Below are 17,827 nucleotides of genomic sequence, written 5' to 3'. Positions count from 1 at the left end.
GACTCAGGGCTATTCACAACTCCGGGAGGGGAGTGGGGCTGGGAGTCAGGACTCCCAGAGCTGTGAACAGAACCCAGGAGTCCTGACTCCCAGCCCCCCTGCTCTAGCCACTAGACTCACCCCCTCCCCCGTCCCCTGCCAGAGCTGGGAATAGAACCCAGGAGTCCTGACCCCCACCCCGAGATGGGACTAGAACCCAGGAATCTTGACTCCCAATTCTGTGCTTCGACCACAAGGTCCCGCTCCAAGTTCCAGCCAGGCTGAGCTGCCCCAGCCCGGGCAGCGCCCAGAGCCAGGGCCTCAGGGCCTCCCTGCCAGTTCCTACCTTATTCTTCTTGCTGAAGAGCCAGCGCTTCCCTTTGTTCTTGCCCAGCAAGCGGGGGTCCAGCCGGCCATCCAGGGTGCCCCGGGGCGTCCCCAGGCTGCTGTCCGAAGAGGTGCGGTTGATAGGCTGGCTGAAGTCTTCGAAGTCCACGTCTCCCGGCCTCTCGAAGCCGGACTTGTGTAACTCGATCAGCACCTGGGAGTCCTGCCGGCGGTGGGGCGAGGGGGAGGGTGTCACCGCCGGGAGAACCAGAGCTACTATCCTCCCCAGCGCCCGTTCCTCATCTCCGCAGCGTTCTCATCTCCCCAGAAACACTTGCATGCACAAGCCACGTGTCGCCAGCAAGGCCGGGCTCCGGGGTCCTTGAAATGGGGTCTTCCCCAGAATTGATCTCTACAGACCGGACGCCAATCCCTATTCTATCCATGGGCACAAGTCCAAATAGGACCCAGGCGTCCTGACTCTCAGCCCTCCTCCTCCCCCCCGACCCCACTCCCCTCGCAGGGTCCTGACTCCCCTGGGTCCGCAAGAGGAGTGGGTGTAGTGGTTAGAGCAGCGTGAGCTGAAGTCAGGACACCTGGGTCTTATTCCCATTCCCTAGGACACAAATACCCACAAATCCCTCCGGGTTTGGGATCTGGGGCTGGATTGACTTAACTCCTCCAGGTGAAGTAAAAGCAAAACTGCCCCCATGCTGGTCTGGGGCCCCTAGTGGAGGGGGGGAGGATCCCAGCTGGATCCCACTCAGTTAGCCCCGCCTACTTTAGGGGCATCTGCCTCCCTATTGGAGGGCAGGTGCTATAGCAACTCCAATGGGCTTTCCACCCCTAGGGCACTAAGTTTAAGGAGACAGCAGGACCCACGTTCTTCTCGTTCACTGAGTCGGCCGCTGCCTTCATGCCGTCTAGGCACTTGCCGATGATGGGCATGACCTGCCGCTCAGTCTCGGAGAAGACGCCGTAGCCTTCCTTCAGCCGCACCGTTCGCCTTTCGTCCATCTCCTGCAGCTTCTGCAAAGGGCGGGGAGCAGAAAACAGTGAGAATGATAAAAGGCCTAGAAAAGACTCTACAAATATTATTAATGAGTATTATTAATTATGCAGCTCTTATATACTGCTTTATCCATAGATCTCCCAGCGCTTTAGAAAGGAGGTCAGTGCCATTATCCCCATTTTACATATGGGGAAACTGAGGCACAGAGAAGGGAAGTGACATACCTAAAGTCACACAGCAGGACAGCAGAAGAGCCAGATATAGGACCCAGGTGTCCTTCATGCTGGACGAGCAGTTAGTTTGATTGAAAAAGGCTGGGGTTGTTTATCTTGGGGATGAGACACCCTAGAAATCCACACAATAATGGGTGGGATTGAGAAGGGAGATCAGGTAGGTCTGTTCCCACAACACAAGAGCAAGGGGATGTTTGTTTTGAATTTTCCACGTTTCAGTTTTAGTAGATGAGGAAGAAATACATGTGTACTTTGCCATCCTGTAGCAGTGAGTTCCGCAGGCTACGAGACCAGGACCTTCCCAAGATTCACACACAAAAGGTGTGTAGTGAAAGCAGCACAACTCCCCATAGTGCACAGGCTGTTCTATTCCCATCCAGCTATTCTCTTACTTAGACTGGAAGCTGTCTGGGGCAGCGACGACAACTTGTTCTCTGTTTAGACAGCACCGAGCACAGCAGAGTCCTGGCCCATGGCTCGGAATCCAATGTCAACACTAAACAAAACATGGCCTAGTGGTTAGAGCACTGCATGGGGCCTCGGAGACCTAGGTTCTATTCTTCGCTCTGCCACTGGCCTGCTGGGTGACCTTGGGAAAAATCACTTTCCCGCTCCATGCCTCAGTTTCCCCATCTGTAAAACAGGGATAATGATACCTTTTATGAAGGGCTTTGAAATCTACAGATAAGAGCTAGGCATCATCATTATTATACTGGTATAACTGACAGAGAGGGAAAGAAAAAGAAGGGAAGGACAGTAAGGAGGAAGCAGGGCTAAGGTTAAGTAGGAGCAGCTTATATTGATGGGGAGGAGCTTATAGTCAAGGGGAGGGGCTTACATTGAAGATCTGCGGCATCTCCAGGAAGTAGAACTGGCTCTGGTCCCGGTTGAATTTCTGCAGGAAGGAGGCGTATTCGTTCTTGCTCTCCTCCGCCATGTGACTGCGCAGATTGGCCTGCTGCTTCGCCTGCCGGGGTTAGTGCAATCGTCACAACAGGCTCAGCTCCATCCCCGTGCGCAGACGGACAGGCCCGGATACCAGCCCAGGGAATCCCTTCTAGTCAAAGCCCTGAGCTGGGGGCCAACTCCCCATCCGCAATAGCAAGGTCCCGGGAGGGTCTCCCTCCCATCTGCTCTTCCCCCCTGCATCATTGCAGCCCCCATTGGGGGGGGGGGCTGCATTGTGCCAGGTGCTGCAGACACGGCCCCTGAGAGTTTTGCCTGAACAGCCTCGGAAAGGCTCGTTAGCCCCATCGCAGAGACAGGGAAACTGAGGCACAGAGATGAAGTGACTGGCCCAAGGTCACCCATGGCGGGTCTATGGCAGAGCCGGGAACTGAACCGAGATCTCCCCAAGCCTGAACCCCGGCACCATCCTCTTCCTCTAATGCAGCCTCTTTGAACGCGGTCGGTTATGGATGGTCAGCTCTTTGGGGCAGAAACCTGGTCTTCATACCAGTCTGTAAAGCAGCTAGCAAAACCCATGGACTCTACCTCACCCAATAGGTCCCCCCTCCCTTCCATCCTGCTGGGCCCCCTCCCATGCCTCCTGATGGTTCCCCCGTCCAACAGGCCCACGCTAGAGGGATTCAAGCCAAGGGGACAGCAGCGTTCCGACCTTCTCCACGTCCGCCTTGGTGGCATTGAGGTCTTGGTCGAGCTTCTCGGCCGCCAGCATGGCTTTCTCCGCCTCCCTGCAGTCCCGCTCGAACTTCCGTTTGCTCTGGGGGCGGGGGGGATACAAGCCAGCGTTACCTTGCCGGAGCGCACAGCTGCTTCCCACCCACAGAATTCAGGGGAACCACAGGGGAGGGGGCTCAGGGACTCTCCCTTGTTACAGAGGAGGAAGCGAAGGCGGGAGGTTAAGGGACTTGCCCCAAAGCATGGAGTGAGTGTGTGGCAGAGGTGGGAATGGAACCCAGGAGTCCTGACTCCCAGCTGTCCCCCCCACAACCTCCCGCTAACCCACTAGACCCCACTCCCCTCCCAGAGCTAGAAACAGAACCCAGGAGTCCTGACTCCCAGCAGCTCCCATGGGTCTAATGCAGCAGTTCTCAAGCTATGGGTCGCGACCCCACTTTAATGTGGTTGCTAGGGCTGGCGTTCGACATGACGGGGCCCAGGGCCAAGGCCAAAGCCCAAGCCGCACCACCTGGGGCCAAAGCAGAAGCCTGAGGGCTTCAGCCCTGGGAGGCGGGGCACAGGTTACAGGCCCCCTGCCTGGAGCTGAAGCCCTTGGGCTTTGGACCCCACTGACGGGGGACTCTGGCTTTGCCCCCCTACACCCAGGGTGGTTGAACTGTGGGTGGGAGGGAGGAGCTTAGTCTTCAGTCCCCCTCCTGGGGTCATGTAGTAATTTTTGTTGTCAGAAGGGGGTCATGGGGCAATTACGTTTGAGAACCCCTGGTCTAATGCATCAGAGCCCACTGCCTTCCCTGAGCTACCAACAGAACCCAGGAGTCCTGACTCCCTGCCTTCCCCCCACCCTAGCCACTAGAACCACAGAACAGTTTTGCCGCACATGTTCTGGACTTCCTCTGAATAAAGCCCCTTTCATTCTCCTGGAGGCATTTCCTTCCACCAGCTGTGCTCTCTGCGGAGCACAAGCTGACCCATGCAGCTGGGTCTCGGCGAGCGCCATCCAAAGCTTCCTCGCAGTCAATGGAAAAGCTCCCGGCGGCTCCAAAGAGCTTGGATCGGGCCCAACACGAGCATGAACAGAACGGAAACAGCTGGCCCTGTTCCCCAGGACTCACGTTTTCGAGTTGCTTGAAGGAGTTTTCTAGCTGCTGCTGGGCTCGCCGGCCCTCCTGGAAGTGCTGCAAAGAGGAGAAACGTCAGCGGAACCTCATGATTTTCAGCCGTCTCTCCGTTCTGTGTTTGTACCGCACCTAGCGCAGCGAGGCACTACCAATGAATAACGTACAGCACCTAGCACCATTAAAAAATTAGCCAACACCAGAACATTCTTCTTCACAGCCAGAATTTGCAGAAGTGGCTAGAGATTTGGGAAGTTTGAGGCTCCTTAAATTGACCCTGATTTTCAGACAGCACCAAGCACCCTGCCCCAATGAAAAAGTTGGGGTCCCTTTAAGAAGTCTCAAGGGCCCCAAATCACTGGGCACTTCTGAAAATTCAGGCTGTGAAGAACAACGTTCTGCTGCTGGCCATTTATTAGGTGCATTACGGTAACGCTTAGGCAGCCCCAGTCCAAGGACGCTCTTGAACCTCTATAAGCTGTATTACAGCAGCACCACGGGGCATGTACATGTCTCTTCTCCTCTCCAGGGAGACGGCAATTTTGGTAGTTCCCCAGGTTCTAAAAAAGCTCCCCAAAGGCAGCATGGCTGTTGCACCTACGATCTCCCACAGACCCCATGTCCAGCCACAGGCAAACCCTCCAAGAAGGCAGCGGTGGCCCCAACTCCCGGAGGGGGCGAGAGTCAGTCATTACAGCGAGCTGGCTGAAATTCGCACCCAAGGGACACAGCGTCTGCAGGGACTGAACCTGCGTCCCGTTGGATCTAAAAGCGCCCTCCTCTGCCACTTGAGCCAAAGGCCCTGGGACATTACTTCAAGGCAGAAGCAGGCTGTCTCCCCCTAGTGGCTGGGTCCTGCAAAGAGGCACATTTGGCTGGTACGTTACCCAAGCTCTCGAAGCTCAGTGGGGACCCCACATATGTCACCCGGCTACAAAGGACGCTCAGGGCTTAGCTGGATCCACGTCCCCCCCGCCCCAGATATTACTAAGCCCTGGACAGTTGCACTGGAAGACAGGGAGGGAGGAAGCGTTACCGATTTCCTCTCCTGCTTGAGCTCCTGGCCATGCTTAGAGAGCTCCACGCAGATCTGCGTCGTCAGGTTCTCCGCCACCACCTCCCTCTGCCCAGCAAAGTCATTGAGCTCCTTCACCACCTGCAGGAAGGCCTGGTACTGGCAGAACCTGGAGCAGGGGCAGAGTTACGGGGCAAGCGACAAGATCATGCTAAGGTCACTGGTGCAGAGGCTCAGTGCATTCACCCCCCCACCCCCTCAACCCCCAACTCATCTGCCCCAGGCATCGCCAAACTCCGCCTGGATCAGAACAGGTTTCATTCTAGGCCAGGATCCCGCCTCTGCTAAGCCCAGACTGGAATCTCGAAGACGCACAAGGCCGCTCCACCGTAAGGAGAGGCTCAGTGCAACCACCTCTGGAGGGAAAGCTCCGGTCTGCAGTATGCAGGAGGTCACGGATTCAAGGTCAAAGACTTCGAGCGATGGAGGATTCACCACATCCCTCCGTGAGGCGGCCCAAACCTGTACCTGGTGGCGGTCTACCTAGCTTCAGCTTCCGGCCATCAGATCTCGTTCTGCCTTTCTCTGCTAGACTGAAGAGGCCTCAGCTATTGGAAACCGTCTCCCCATGTGGGTATTATTAAATCATCATAACCATTCATTCTGGCCTTAATCTAGGAATCGATATGAGCTGCCTTAGAGGATGGTGCAAGCAACTCTCAATTAGGCCATGACAGGATAACCTGCTGCCAGGGGAAGATGTCTCTGGCCCCCCCGCAGTTAAAGGCTGGGGCATATGCCTTTATATCCCTTCCTAAAAAAAAGGAAACAAAAAAACCCACACCAAATGTTTAAGTTGTTATTCTAAATCTGGATTTTCTTATTATTTAAGTAAGCGCCCACTTCACCTTTTAAGCCTACTAAACTCTCCACCCCAATGAAACCTTGTGGCAATGAGTTCCACTGACTGCACCAAAAAAGTTATTCCTGCCGTCCATTTTAAAAGGGCTGCCTTGAAGTTTCATTGAATAAAAAACCCCTTTGTCCTTGGATCACGAGGCAGGGAGAAGAGAAATCCCCGTTACCAAAACCGGCGTCTTATCTGAGCTTTGAGATGGTTTAACTTTAGATGAAATAGAATTTAGATCCAAAGCCACCGAGACTAGAGGTTTTGCAAACCCAGAGCACAGCTTACTTCATCCAAAATAGGGACATCCTCTTCTCTCAATATAGCCTATTGCAAACACTCCGGTGCAGTTCTCCAACTGGCCGGCAGGGGGCAACCTACTATTGACAGATCACCTGGCAGCTCTATTCGCACCCCCAGCACCCCAATGGTAATCCTGGCCCAGTGCAGAGGCAAAGGCTGGGGGGTGGGCCTGGAAAGCAAGCCCCCCCCGCCTGCACTCACCTCACAGCAGCAGCTCGGGCAGCCCCAGTGTCCCAGGGAACTGGGCCCAGCGCTTGGCTCTGTGCATGGCGACCTGGTGTACAGGATCAGTATATTGCTTGGGCTTGGCCCGGCCAGACCTGAGCAGCCCTGTGACCCGTGACGCCTGCAGCAGGGAGCCAGGTCCAGCCCCGCAGGATCACAAGAACCACTGCTGCGGGGTGAGTCACGGACAGAGAAAAACGCCACGGCCAAAACGGGAAAAGTCACAGGGGTTTTCCCCAGCCACAGCATTTATGTTTTGTATCAAATTTCTCCGTAAATGGAACAGCCACCTGTTTCATGCAGGCACGGCAAGGGGAAGCCGGTTTGGGTGCAAAGTTTTGGGCTGGAAATTCTGAAGGAAGTGGCCAGTCTTGGTATTGACAGCGGAGCCGAGGGTTAGAAGAGGGTGTCTGAGGGGCTGGATTAGGGCCAGAGTCAGAGGCTGGCCCAGCCTGAAGGTTTGGATCAGCCAGGGTCACCCGCTCTAGTGGGCTGCCTGGCAAGCTAAGCGTTCTGCCACTCCTGGCAGATCTCATGAGAACAGCTGATCTCGGTCAATTTCCCCACCATCCAAGGGCAGAGCCCAGGCCAAAATTGGGGGGCAAACAACAGGATCTAATCCAATGGCCCGACACTCCTGACGTTTCTGGGGTTCGGCTGAGAGGTTCCAGCCTATCTCCGCACCCACGCAGAAGCCTTTCCAGTGCTCTGCGCCAATCCGAAGGCATGGGCCTGGGGAATACAGAACACTGAAATTCACCAGACTGCATCAGACAGGCAGTCTACTCCATCGAGTCGGTCAGCGCCAGCACTAGACGGAAGGTGTAAGAACCCCACCATGTCCGATGTAGGATAATCTGCCCCCCGCATTAAATCCCATCCTGGCCTCTAATAGTTAGAGAGCGGTTTAAATCCCAGCGCCTGAGGTTTAATAACCCTTCCAGAACAGTCGTTAGCTGTAATTATGATCCCTCTGGATATTCCTGCTCCCCACATAAGCGTCCAATCCCTTTTTGAAATGTACTAAATTCCTGGTTTCAACCACTTCCTGTGGCAAGGAGTTCCAAAGGGTGACGTTCTCTGGCCTTTTATGTACGTCAGGCTAGAGGACAATGCTCCCTTCTGGCCTTTAGCTCTATTAAAGAAACTTAAACTCTATGAATTGCAATGGTTCAAGGCCAGAAGGGGCTATTCTGTTATCTCCTCTGACCTCCTGGAGGGCACAGGCCAGAGAATTTCACGCAATTACTCCCGTGCCGAGCCTGATAACTTGTGCCAGAAAGGCAGCCGGCCTGGATTTGAAGATCAAGGGATGGAGAATCCACCACTTCCTTGGGGATGTTGGTCCAATGGTTTATCACCCTACTGTTAAAGCATTGTGCCTTATTTCTAACTTGAAGTTGTCTGGCTTTAAACATAGCATCATAGAAACGTAGGGCTGGCAGGGACTTCAAAAGGTCATCTAGTCCACCCCCTGCCACACAGGCAGGACCATTTATACCTAGACAGGCTTTTGTGTCCTTAAAAACACCCAGTCTTTAGTTCTCATTCTGCCTCTCTCAACTAGCTTAAAGAGAATGACACGCGCCGAGATCAGACGGAGGCACTTACTTGGATTCTGGATCTTCTCTTGTGTTCCGTTTCGGAAGATACTTTTTCACCAGATTCCTGCAAATGAGAAAGAAAGAAAAAAAAACCATAGGAGAGTGGAGGTTTCCTGGGAAACAAGGGCAGGGGGTTCCCTGCGTAGGGAAGATTGCAAGATGTTACCAGCCAGAGAGAGGCCATCAGGCTAGAAGGCCCCTCCCTCGGTTTCCCCGGATAGATAGAAGCCATCGTAAGAAGTCGACAGGAAACCCTGAGTCCCAGTTCCAGCACCAGAAATCTACCTGCCCCACCCCAAGGCCGATGGAAAAGCTGCAGGCTTTTTGTGAGAGCACGACCCTGCCCCAAACTGTTCGTGAGCTAATCCAGGCCAGCAGTGCGAGGGGCAGCTGAGGCAGGGAGAGAGGAAGTGACTTGCCCAGGGTCACCAGCAAAGGTGGGAACAGAATTAGCTCTGCCGAGTCTCAGTCCAGCATCTGATCCACTGGACCCAGCTGGAAGTATGTTGTAAAGTCCTTGGAATCCCTGTCTGTCTGTAGTACTTATCTGGTACCGTAACATCTGAGTGCCCCTCAAACTTTAATATACTTCTCCACACAGCCCCATCAGGTACGGCTGTTATCCCCATTTCACAGATGGGGAAACTGATGCAATGAAAGAGAAAGAAGGGGAGAAAGAGACTCAATCATTTCCATATAGTGAACCAGTGGCAGCGTTGAGAAGAACCCAGGAGTCCTGATTTCCAGGTCCTCTCTGCTTAACCACTGCACCTCACTCCCAGAGCTGGGAATAGACCCCAGGAGTGTAGTCTACTAGCCAGAGCAAGGCACAAGGAGTCAGGACTCCTGGGTTCCATTCTCAGCTCTGGGAGGGGAGTGGTATCTAGTGGTTTGAGCAGCAGGGGCTGGGAGGCAAAACTCCTGGGTTCTCTCCCTGGCTCTTGGAGGGGAGTGGTATCTAGTGGTTTGAGCAGGTGGGGCGAGAAGTCAGGACTCCTGGGTCCTACTCCCAGCTCAGAAGAGAAGATTCTTTACTTCCAATTTCCCCTCTGTTGTAGCACTAAACCAGGATTAAAACCCAGAAGTCCTGACACCCAATTTCCCACTGCTCCAGCCATTAGACCCCACTCCCCAGAGCCAAGAAGAAAACCCAGATCTCCCCCGGGACAGTGGAAGAAAAGAGGGCATCACGGGAACGGAAAAAAAACCCTTTTCTACACGCAGCCATGACGGGACGGTGCTTTTTGGTGGGATTTCACCCCCCGGCATGACGTGAGCGGCCTCTGAAAAAGCTGGACAAAAAGAGAAGAGAAACCAAAGAACTCCTCTGCCAGGAACCTGGAGAACGCCCTGGAGCTGAGGGACAGACAGGCAGCCTGGTTTGAAATGGGCTCAAGGAGAGGGAAGCTCCCTGGAACGTGGTTTGTAAGAAAAATGCTGGGTTAAGACTTCTGTGCCACACGCCTGCTCTTCCTGTCAGCTACCCCGGGGCTGAGCCAGCCTGGAGGGGGCTCTTCCTTCCTCCCGCTAAATATAGGCCAGTGGCTTCTGATTGGCCTGTGGCAGAGATCTGCTGAGCAGAAAGGCTAGTCTGGCCTGGCACTTGCCCGCAGCGTGACCGGAGGCTGCTGCCCCTTAAAGGGGACAGGACGAGGTGGCTGCCTTCACCACCGTGTTCGCTTCCGCTCTGGGGGGGGGGCTGCTGCTGCAGAGGAATCTCCATCCCACCCCAAAGGAAAAAGGAGCTCCCAAGCCTGGAGCGTGGTGGGATCCATACAGCAGGGCGGGGGGGGGGGCTCCATACAGCCGCCACCCCAGCCTTGGAGAGCACCAGCACCAAGATTCACATGCAGCCTGGAGAGCGACCAGGATCCACGCCCACAGCCTCCCTGGGTACCGGCAGGACCCACAGCGCACGGGGGCTCGGGCCGAGCCTCAACGACCGTGCGCTGTTCAGCCCCACTCCTTAGGGAGGCCAGAAGAGGCATTTCCTTCCCCACCAGCCACGCTCCTGCGATCCGAGAGCCAGGATGCCCAGTGCCTCTGGGCCCCCTCCTGGAAGGGCTTCCCCGGGTGTACATGGAGAGGAAGCATGGCCTATTGAGTAAATAATATAAATTATAAATTAATGGAGATATCCTATCTCCTAGAACTGGAAGGGACCTTGAAAGGTCATCGAGTCCAGCCCCCTGCCTTCACTAGCAGGACCAAGTACTGATTTTGCCCCAGATCCCTAAGTGGCCCCCTCAAGGATTGAACTCACAACCCTGGGTTTAACAGGCCAATGCTTAAACCACTGAGCTATCCCTCCTCCACCCCCAAAAAGCACTGACCTGGGAGTCAGGACACCTGGGTTCTATTCCCAGCTCTGCTGTGACCTTGGTCTAACTTCCCTGCTCTGTGACTCAGTTTCCCTTCAACCCCTAGTCTGTTTAGACGGAGCTCTTCAGGGCAGGGACTCTCTGATCCACCCTTGATCTCAGCTGGGGTCTCTAGGTGCATCGTAGACTGCACTCTCTGCTCTTGGCTGTGGACGGGCTCCTCTCCTGACACTCCTTTCCACCCCCCTGCTTTCTGTGGGGACAGGCTCAGCGCTAAGGGGGAGCGGCTCATAGGGGACTTTGGAAGGGGCTGGAGGTGGGGAAGAGCACAGCGTCAGCAGGAGGTGGGGGTGAGGTTTTAAAGGAACAGGCCACCCCCTTTCCACCCACCCATCGTGCCCAAGCCTCTTGATCAATAATAAAGCACATTTCACCCGCAAGTCTTTAAGCACTTCACAAAAGCATCACAACCCTCATTTTAGAGGTGGGGAAACTGAGGCACAAGAGGCCACAGGGACTTGACCCAGGACACCCAGCTCTGGCTGCAGGCAGAAACGAAGGCCCAAGCCCTGGCACATCCATTCCCAGATACATACAGCCCACCCTGCTAACACGGAACCAACCAGCATTTGTTACAGTCCCAGCTACAGGGCCCCAGCTGAGATCAGGGTCTGCCTTGTGCTGGGTGCTGCCCAGACACAGGCCCTGCTCTAAAGAGCCTAGACAAGTCAGTGTGTCAGAGGGGAAACCGAGGCAGGGAGTGGGGACAGGACTCACCCAAGGTCAGAGAACAGGGGAGGGGCAGAGCTCAGAACAGAACCCAGGTCTTCACCCACTAGGCCATGCTGCCTCTGCTGGCTGGTTGGTTGGTTCAGGACAGACTTAAATGGCATGATCCTCTCTGCCTCAAACAGAGAATTTCCTAGCCCTGGCAGGAAACTCCCCACCTCTCTTACATGATGTGGCCTTCCTAGAAACCAGAGCCACGGAGAGAGCCAGGCAGCCCACGGTTTCACTTGCAAGTTCGGGCACAGCCCCTCCCAAGAGCTGGGAGTTTCTTTCCTGGTTAGAAAGGAGATGGAGCCTACGAAATGAGAAAGAGAAAAAAAAAAAAAACCAAACCAAAAAACAACCCCCACTGGCCATCCAGGAAGCACCTTGCAAACAAATTCACACCAGGCTGCTGAGCTGGCAAGACCCAGCTCGCTCAGTTCACCGACAGACGAAGCGCGGCAGGGCTGGCCATGAGCCCACCATATCGCCAGCCGCTGCCTCTCCCGGGTTTGTGTGCCACTCTTCAGTCATGATCTGGAGGCGGGGCTGCTCCATAGCAAAATCTTGTCCCCTCGCCCCGAGTTTCATGTTGGGTTTTTGTTTTGTTTTTTTAAATGTGTGTGTGTGTGTGTGTGTGTGTGTGTGTGTGTGTGTGTGTGTGTGTGTGTGTGTGTGTACACACACACAGACTTTTTGGTTTTTTTACCTCTCAGGTCAGTTTCAAGCTTTTTTCCTGCAGCCACAAGTGCTAGAAATTTACATTTTAAAACCATCTTGTAAGCAGAGATGCTTGCGTAGCCACCTGCCTGTAGGAGCTGAAGCTTTCAGAGTTGCTGTAAGTCGCGAGACTCACAATAAAGTGACAAGAGTTGGCTGCCCCCTACTCGAATGACGCCTTGTGTGCGTGTCCGCCCAGGCACAACACTGCCCCCTGCTGGCGGAGTGGATCAGCACCACCCAGCTCTACGTGTGTGTATTTAAAGGCCATTGACCTATCGCATCCCCCCCCCACGCCCAATCTCATCCGCCGTGGCGCTTTTGCACCAAGGCCAGCAACAATCGTCGCCGCTTGGCCCCGTTTAGACAAGCGAGCAGCGGACATGGACAGTCGCTCCTCCACGGCATTGTACGCGGTATTATTGACCCAACTCCAAACTCACCCACAGCGACTGGGATCAGAAGTAGCCACTAACCACGGGCTGCTGAAGCCGACGTAACACGACTAGATCGGTTCAGTGGCTGGATGGGTCTTGCCTGCGAAAGTTTGTTGGTAAGAGACCAAGGCCTGGGCCAGGCTGGAGAAAGACACGTAGACAGACCCCTCTAGGGCAGGGGGTGAGGTGCACCAGCAGTGGAAGGGGCAGCAAGATGCTTGCTGGATCACTACTACTCCTAGATCTTCCAGGGGAGCTTTTTTTTAATCTAAAGCCAGTGGGACAATGAAACCTTTAAAGGGCCAGTGACCATTTCAAAGCACTCTTCCCTAGGCCGGGTGGAGACCCCCAAAGAGCCACCTAGGGCTAGCACAGGAGGACCCAAGCATGAAAGTGACACAGAGGGAAAGTGACCTAAGGTTCCCTGGTGAAGAAAACACGAAAATAGGGAACCGGCGAGAGAGCAGCCCTTGAGGTTTGTATAATTAGTCATCCCAGTGCACCACAACCGCTGGGGGTGGGGGTGGGAGAGGGGAAGAGAGAAGAGAAGAGTTCATTTTATTTTTAACACTATATCAATCTATATCAATTTATTGTCTTGCCAGCATCCCTGTAATAATAGGAGGTGATGTGGGGTTGGGGGAGAGGGGAGGACAGTGTGTCCGTGCCTACCACTGCTCTCTGCTAGATGGAATCAGAATGACTTGATTCTGTGTCATAGGCCCTGTACTGCTAACAGCGATTCTTCTGGACGGGACAAAGGAGCTGGATGTGTGTGGATATTTGGGGTCTACCCCGGCTGCTCTGATCTGTCTAGCTAAGGAATTTATCTAACACCCCTGCCACACACCCAACACACCCACACCCCCACACACACACCCCCCACACACACTATGTGATACCCTTCAGGGCAGGACAACGCTATTATCCCCACTTTACAGGTGGGAAATGGAGGCCGGGAGAAGATAAGGGCTAGATTTTTCAAGGTATTTAAGTACCTAATTCCCGTTGATTTCAATAGGAATTGAAATCAACGGGAATTAGGCATCCTAAATACCTTGAAAAATCTGACCCTAAGTGACTTGCCCGCATCTCACAGGGGTTTGGGGCAGAGCTGGGTCTAGAACCCAGGTCTTTTACACCTGAACAGCCAGTCCCCTGCCCACTGAACTACATGGCCACCCAAGAGCCGTAGCCACCACACTGTCCAGCCTTCCTCGGGATGAAATGCCCAGCGGCCGTGCTGTGCCGCACAGGGGCAGTCATGCAGCGTACGTGGGAATCAAGGAGCCCCTAACTCAGAGAGGCTCACCCCTGCATCCTCAGTCCCCCCGCACACTGTGCTGTGCAGCAGCAAGTTGCTCTCTTCCACCCCAGAAGCAGCCGCATTTAGCCAGCATCCAACCCTCCCCACAGGCTAGAGAAAAACATGTTACCAGGCAGCCAGGTCAAGAAAGCACCTTGCGTTTCCACGCTAGGTCAGCTCAATGGGGCAGAGGGACTCAGCAGACAGCGGTTAGAGGACAGGGCTGGGACTCAGGTAACCTGAATTCTGTTCTGGGTTCTGCCACTCACCTGCTGGGCAGGTCGCTGCCGCTGGCATGGCAGAGGAACGTTAGGTGCTTTCCAGCTAGGTTTCCCCTCCGTCTCCCCGCCCCCGTTTCTCACGCAGCTTTTGGTTCCCTCCCTTGGAGGTTGCTAGGATCCCTGACCGATATCGCCAGCCCCCCTGCTCCGGGATCTGAATACCTGATTCCTCTTAAATTCCAACAGGAAGGGGGCATCCGCACCCCTTCGCCAGCTTGGGAGCATTCCCCTCCCATCCTCTGAACCGTCTAGGCCCCCTTGCCCAGGTGGGCCTGGCTTGGCCGCTTCTCCCTGGGCTTGGTCTTCCCTGCAGAGTTAACTTGAGTGTTGTCCCTAACACGTGTCCTGTCAGCAGGGCCGGTGCAAGGAAGTTTCGCACCCTAGGCGAAAATTTCCACCTTGCGCCCCCCCCCCCCCCCGCCCTGCGGCAGCTCCCCCTCCCCGGGGAGCCGTGCGGCAGCTCCCCACCCTAGCTCACCTCTGCTCTGCCTCCTCCCCGAGCATGTCACCCCCGCTCTAATTCTCCTCCCCTCCCAGGCTTGTGGCCCCAAACAGCTGATTGGCGCCGCAAGCCCGGGAGGCGGGAGAAGTGGAGCGGCCGCTGCGCCGGGAGAGGGAGTCTGAGCCGCACATGTCAGCGCGCCGCCGGCAGCCCAGCCCAGGAACGCCGTAAAAAAAAAAATTGGGGGCACCGCTTTTTGGCGCCCCCAAATCTTGGCGCCCTAGGCAACCGCCTAGTTTGCCTTAATGGTAGCACCGGCCCTGCCTGTCAGCGCACAGACCCCTCCCCCCCGCGCTGTGGGGCGGCTAACTCGAGCCAGCCGGCCCAAGACGGAGCGAGCACATCTCATCAGCTGCTAACACAACCGCCTTGTAGTGTAGACGTGGCCGCAGGCTCGCGCCCCTTGGATGCTGCTAGCCTTCCCACCATCCCCCCCGCACGAAAGGATAGCCACGTTCTCCCAGGATGCACTGGGAAGGAAGTCACAGAGGGGCTCAGCTTACTGCAGTGCCAAGAATCATGGGACGCACCCCCAGAAGCATAGGCGCCGACTCCGTGGGTGATCCGGGGCTGGAGCACCCACGGGGAAAAATTGGTGGGTGTGGAGCACCCACTAGCAGCTCCCCGCCCCACCCCCCTGCCCCAGCTCCCCTCTGCCTCCGTTCCGCCTCCACCTCCTCCCCTGAGCGGCCGCCGCGTCCTGCTTCTCCCCCTTCCCTCCCAGCGTTTGCGCCGCGAAACAGCTGTTTCACACAGCAAGCCTGTGGGGGGGGGGGGAGAGGAGGAGGAATGCAGCACGCTTGGGGAAGAGGTGGGGCCAGGGTGGGGATTTGGGGAGGGATCTAATAGGGGCAGGGAGGGGGTGGAGTCGGGGCAGGGCCAGGGGGTGCGAGCACCCACTGGTGCCAACAAAAGTTGGCGCCTGGGCCCAGAAGCCCCAGTGAACACAAAAACTGGGGCAGTGGGGAATACTGAAAAGGTCAGGTCCCTCACACAGAGTGATCTGGGCGGCTTGGTAAAATGGGTGCAAGCAAACCACATGTGTTTTAATACAGCTAAATGTAGATGTGTACATCTGGGACACACAGAACACAGACCATGCTTACAGGACGGGGGCCTCTAGCCTAGGAAGCAGTGACTCTGGAAAGGATCTGGAGGTCATGGCGGATCATCAGCTGAACATGAGCTCCCATTGTGAAACTGTGGCCAAAATGGCTAATGCGATCATAGAATCATAGAATATCAGGGTTGGAAGAGACCTCAGGAGGTCATCTAGTCCAACCCCCTGCTCAAAGCAGGACCAATTCCCAACTAAATCATCCCAGCCAGGGCTTTGTTAAGCCTGACCTTAAAAACCTCTAAGGAAGGAGATTCCACCACCTCCCTAGGTAACCCATTCCAGTGCTTCACCACCCTCCTAGTGAAAAAGTGTTTCCTAATATCCAACCTAGGGCCCCCCCACTGCAACTTGAGACCATTACTCCTTGTTCTGTCATCTGGTACCACTGAGAACAGTCTAGCTCCATCCTCTTTGGAACCCCCCTTTGAGTAGCTGAAGGCCGCTATCAACCCCCCCCCCCCCCCCCCACACACACACACACACTCCTCTTCTGCAGACTAAACAAGCCCAGTTCCCTCAGCCTCTCCTCATAAGTCATGTGCCCCAGCCCCCTGATCATTTTCATTGCCCTCCGCTGGACTCCCTCCAATTTGTCCACAACCTTCTTGTAGTGGGGGGCCCAAAACTGGACACAATACTCCAGATGTGGCCTCACCAGTGCCGAATAGAGGGGAATAATCACTTCCCTCGATCTGCTGGCAATGCTCCTACTAATGCAGCCCAACATGCCGTTAGCCTTCTTGGCAACAAGGGCACACTGCTGACTCATATCCAGCTTCTCATCCACTGTAATCCCCAGGTCCTTTTCTGAAGAACTGCCACTTAGCCAGTCGGTCCCCAGCCTGTAGCGGTGCCTGGGATTCTTCCATCTTAAGTGAAGGACTCTGAACTTGTCCTTGTTGAACCTCAGCAGATTTCTTTTGACCCAATCTTCCCATTTGTCTAGGTCACTCTGGACCCTATCCCTACTCTCCAACATATCTACCTCTCCCCCCAGCTTAGTGTCATCCGCAAACTTGCTGAGGGGGCAGTCCATCCCATCATCCAGATCATTAATGAAGATGTTGAACAAAACCTGCCCCAGGACCGACCCCTGGGGCACTCCGCTTGATACCGGCTGCCAACTAGACATCGAGCTCTTGACCACTATCCGTTGAGAGCCAACTTTCTATCCACCTTATAGTCCATTCATCCAATCCACACGTTTTTAACTTGCTGGCAAGACTCCTGTGGGAGACCATATCAAAAGCTTTGCTAAAGTCAAGATATATCACGTCCACTGCTTTCCACATATCCACAGAGCCAGTTCTCTCATCATAGAAGGCAATCAGGTTGGTCAGGCATGACTTGCCCTTGGTGAATCCATGTTGACTGTTCCTAATCACCTTCCTCTCCAAGTGCTTCAAAATGGTTTCCTTGAGGACCTGCTCCATAATTTTTCCAGGGATTGAGGTGAGGCCAGGGCCGGCGCAACCCATTAGGCGACCTAGGTGGTCGCCTAGGGCACTGCGATTTGGGGGGCGGCGACCGTGGCGGTATTTCCGCGGCGGGACCTTCCGCCGCCTCTGTGGGGGGGCGGCATTTCAGGGCGGGACCTTCCGCCACCTAGGGCGGCGGAAAAGCTGGCGGCGCTCCTGGGTGAGGCTGACCGGTCTGTAGTTCCCCGGGTTCTCCTTCCCGTTTTTAAAGATGGGCACTACTATATTTGCCTTTTTCCAATCGTCCGGGACCTCCCCGATCACCACGAGATTTCAGAGATAATGGCCAATGGCTCTGCAATCACATCAGCCAATTCCCTCAGCACCCTCAGATGCATTAGATCTGGACCCAGGAACTTGTGCACGTCCAGCTTTTCTAAATAGTCCTTAACCTGTTCTTTCACCACTGAGGGCTGCTCACCTCCTCCCCATTCTGTGTCGCCCAGGGCAGCAGTGGGATGTGTAAACAGGGGAATCTCGAGTAGGGGCAGAGAGGTTCTTTTACCTCTGTACCTGGCACTGGTGCG

General features: G+C 55.1%; 1 protein-coding gene across 1 annotated transcript in view; it reads right to left on the bottom strand.

The window, feature by feature from the left end:
* Window positions 1-17,827, bottom strand: part of TRIP10 (thyroid hormone receptor interactor 10) — a 34,754-nt gene that overhangs the window by 13,559 nt on the left and 3,368 nt on the right. The window contains exons 3-9 of the mRNA XM_065419627.1: window positions 8,372-8,428; window positions 5,347-5,494; window positions 4,308-4,370; window positions 3,170-3,274; window positions 2,390-2,518; window positions 1,189-1,335; window positions 326-529 (exon numbers count right to left, since the gene is read on the bottom strand). Coding sequence (XP_065275699.1) covers window positions 326-529; window positions 1,189-1,335; window positions 2,390-2,518; window positions 3,170-3,274; window positions 4,308-4,370; window positions 5,347-5,494; window positions 8,372-8,428 — 853 coding nt within the window. The remainder of the gene's footprint in view (window positions 1-325; window positions 530-1,188; window positions 1,336-2,389; window positions 2,519-3,169; window positions 3,275-4,307; window positions 4,371-5,346; window positions 5,495-8,371; window positions 8,429-17,827) is intronic.

Source organism: Emys orbicularis, chromosome 19 (genome assembly GCF_028017835.1).
Source record: "Emys orbicularis isolate rEmyOrb1 chromosome 19, rEmyOrb1.hap1, whole genome shotgun sequence".
Classification (NCBI taxonomy): domain Eukaryota; kingdom Metazoa; phylum Chordata; order Testudines; family Emydidae; genus Emys; species Emys orbicularis.
The sequence above is the reverse complement of the archived record's forward strand: the minus strand, read 5'-3'. Positions and strand labels throughout refer to the sequence as shown.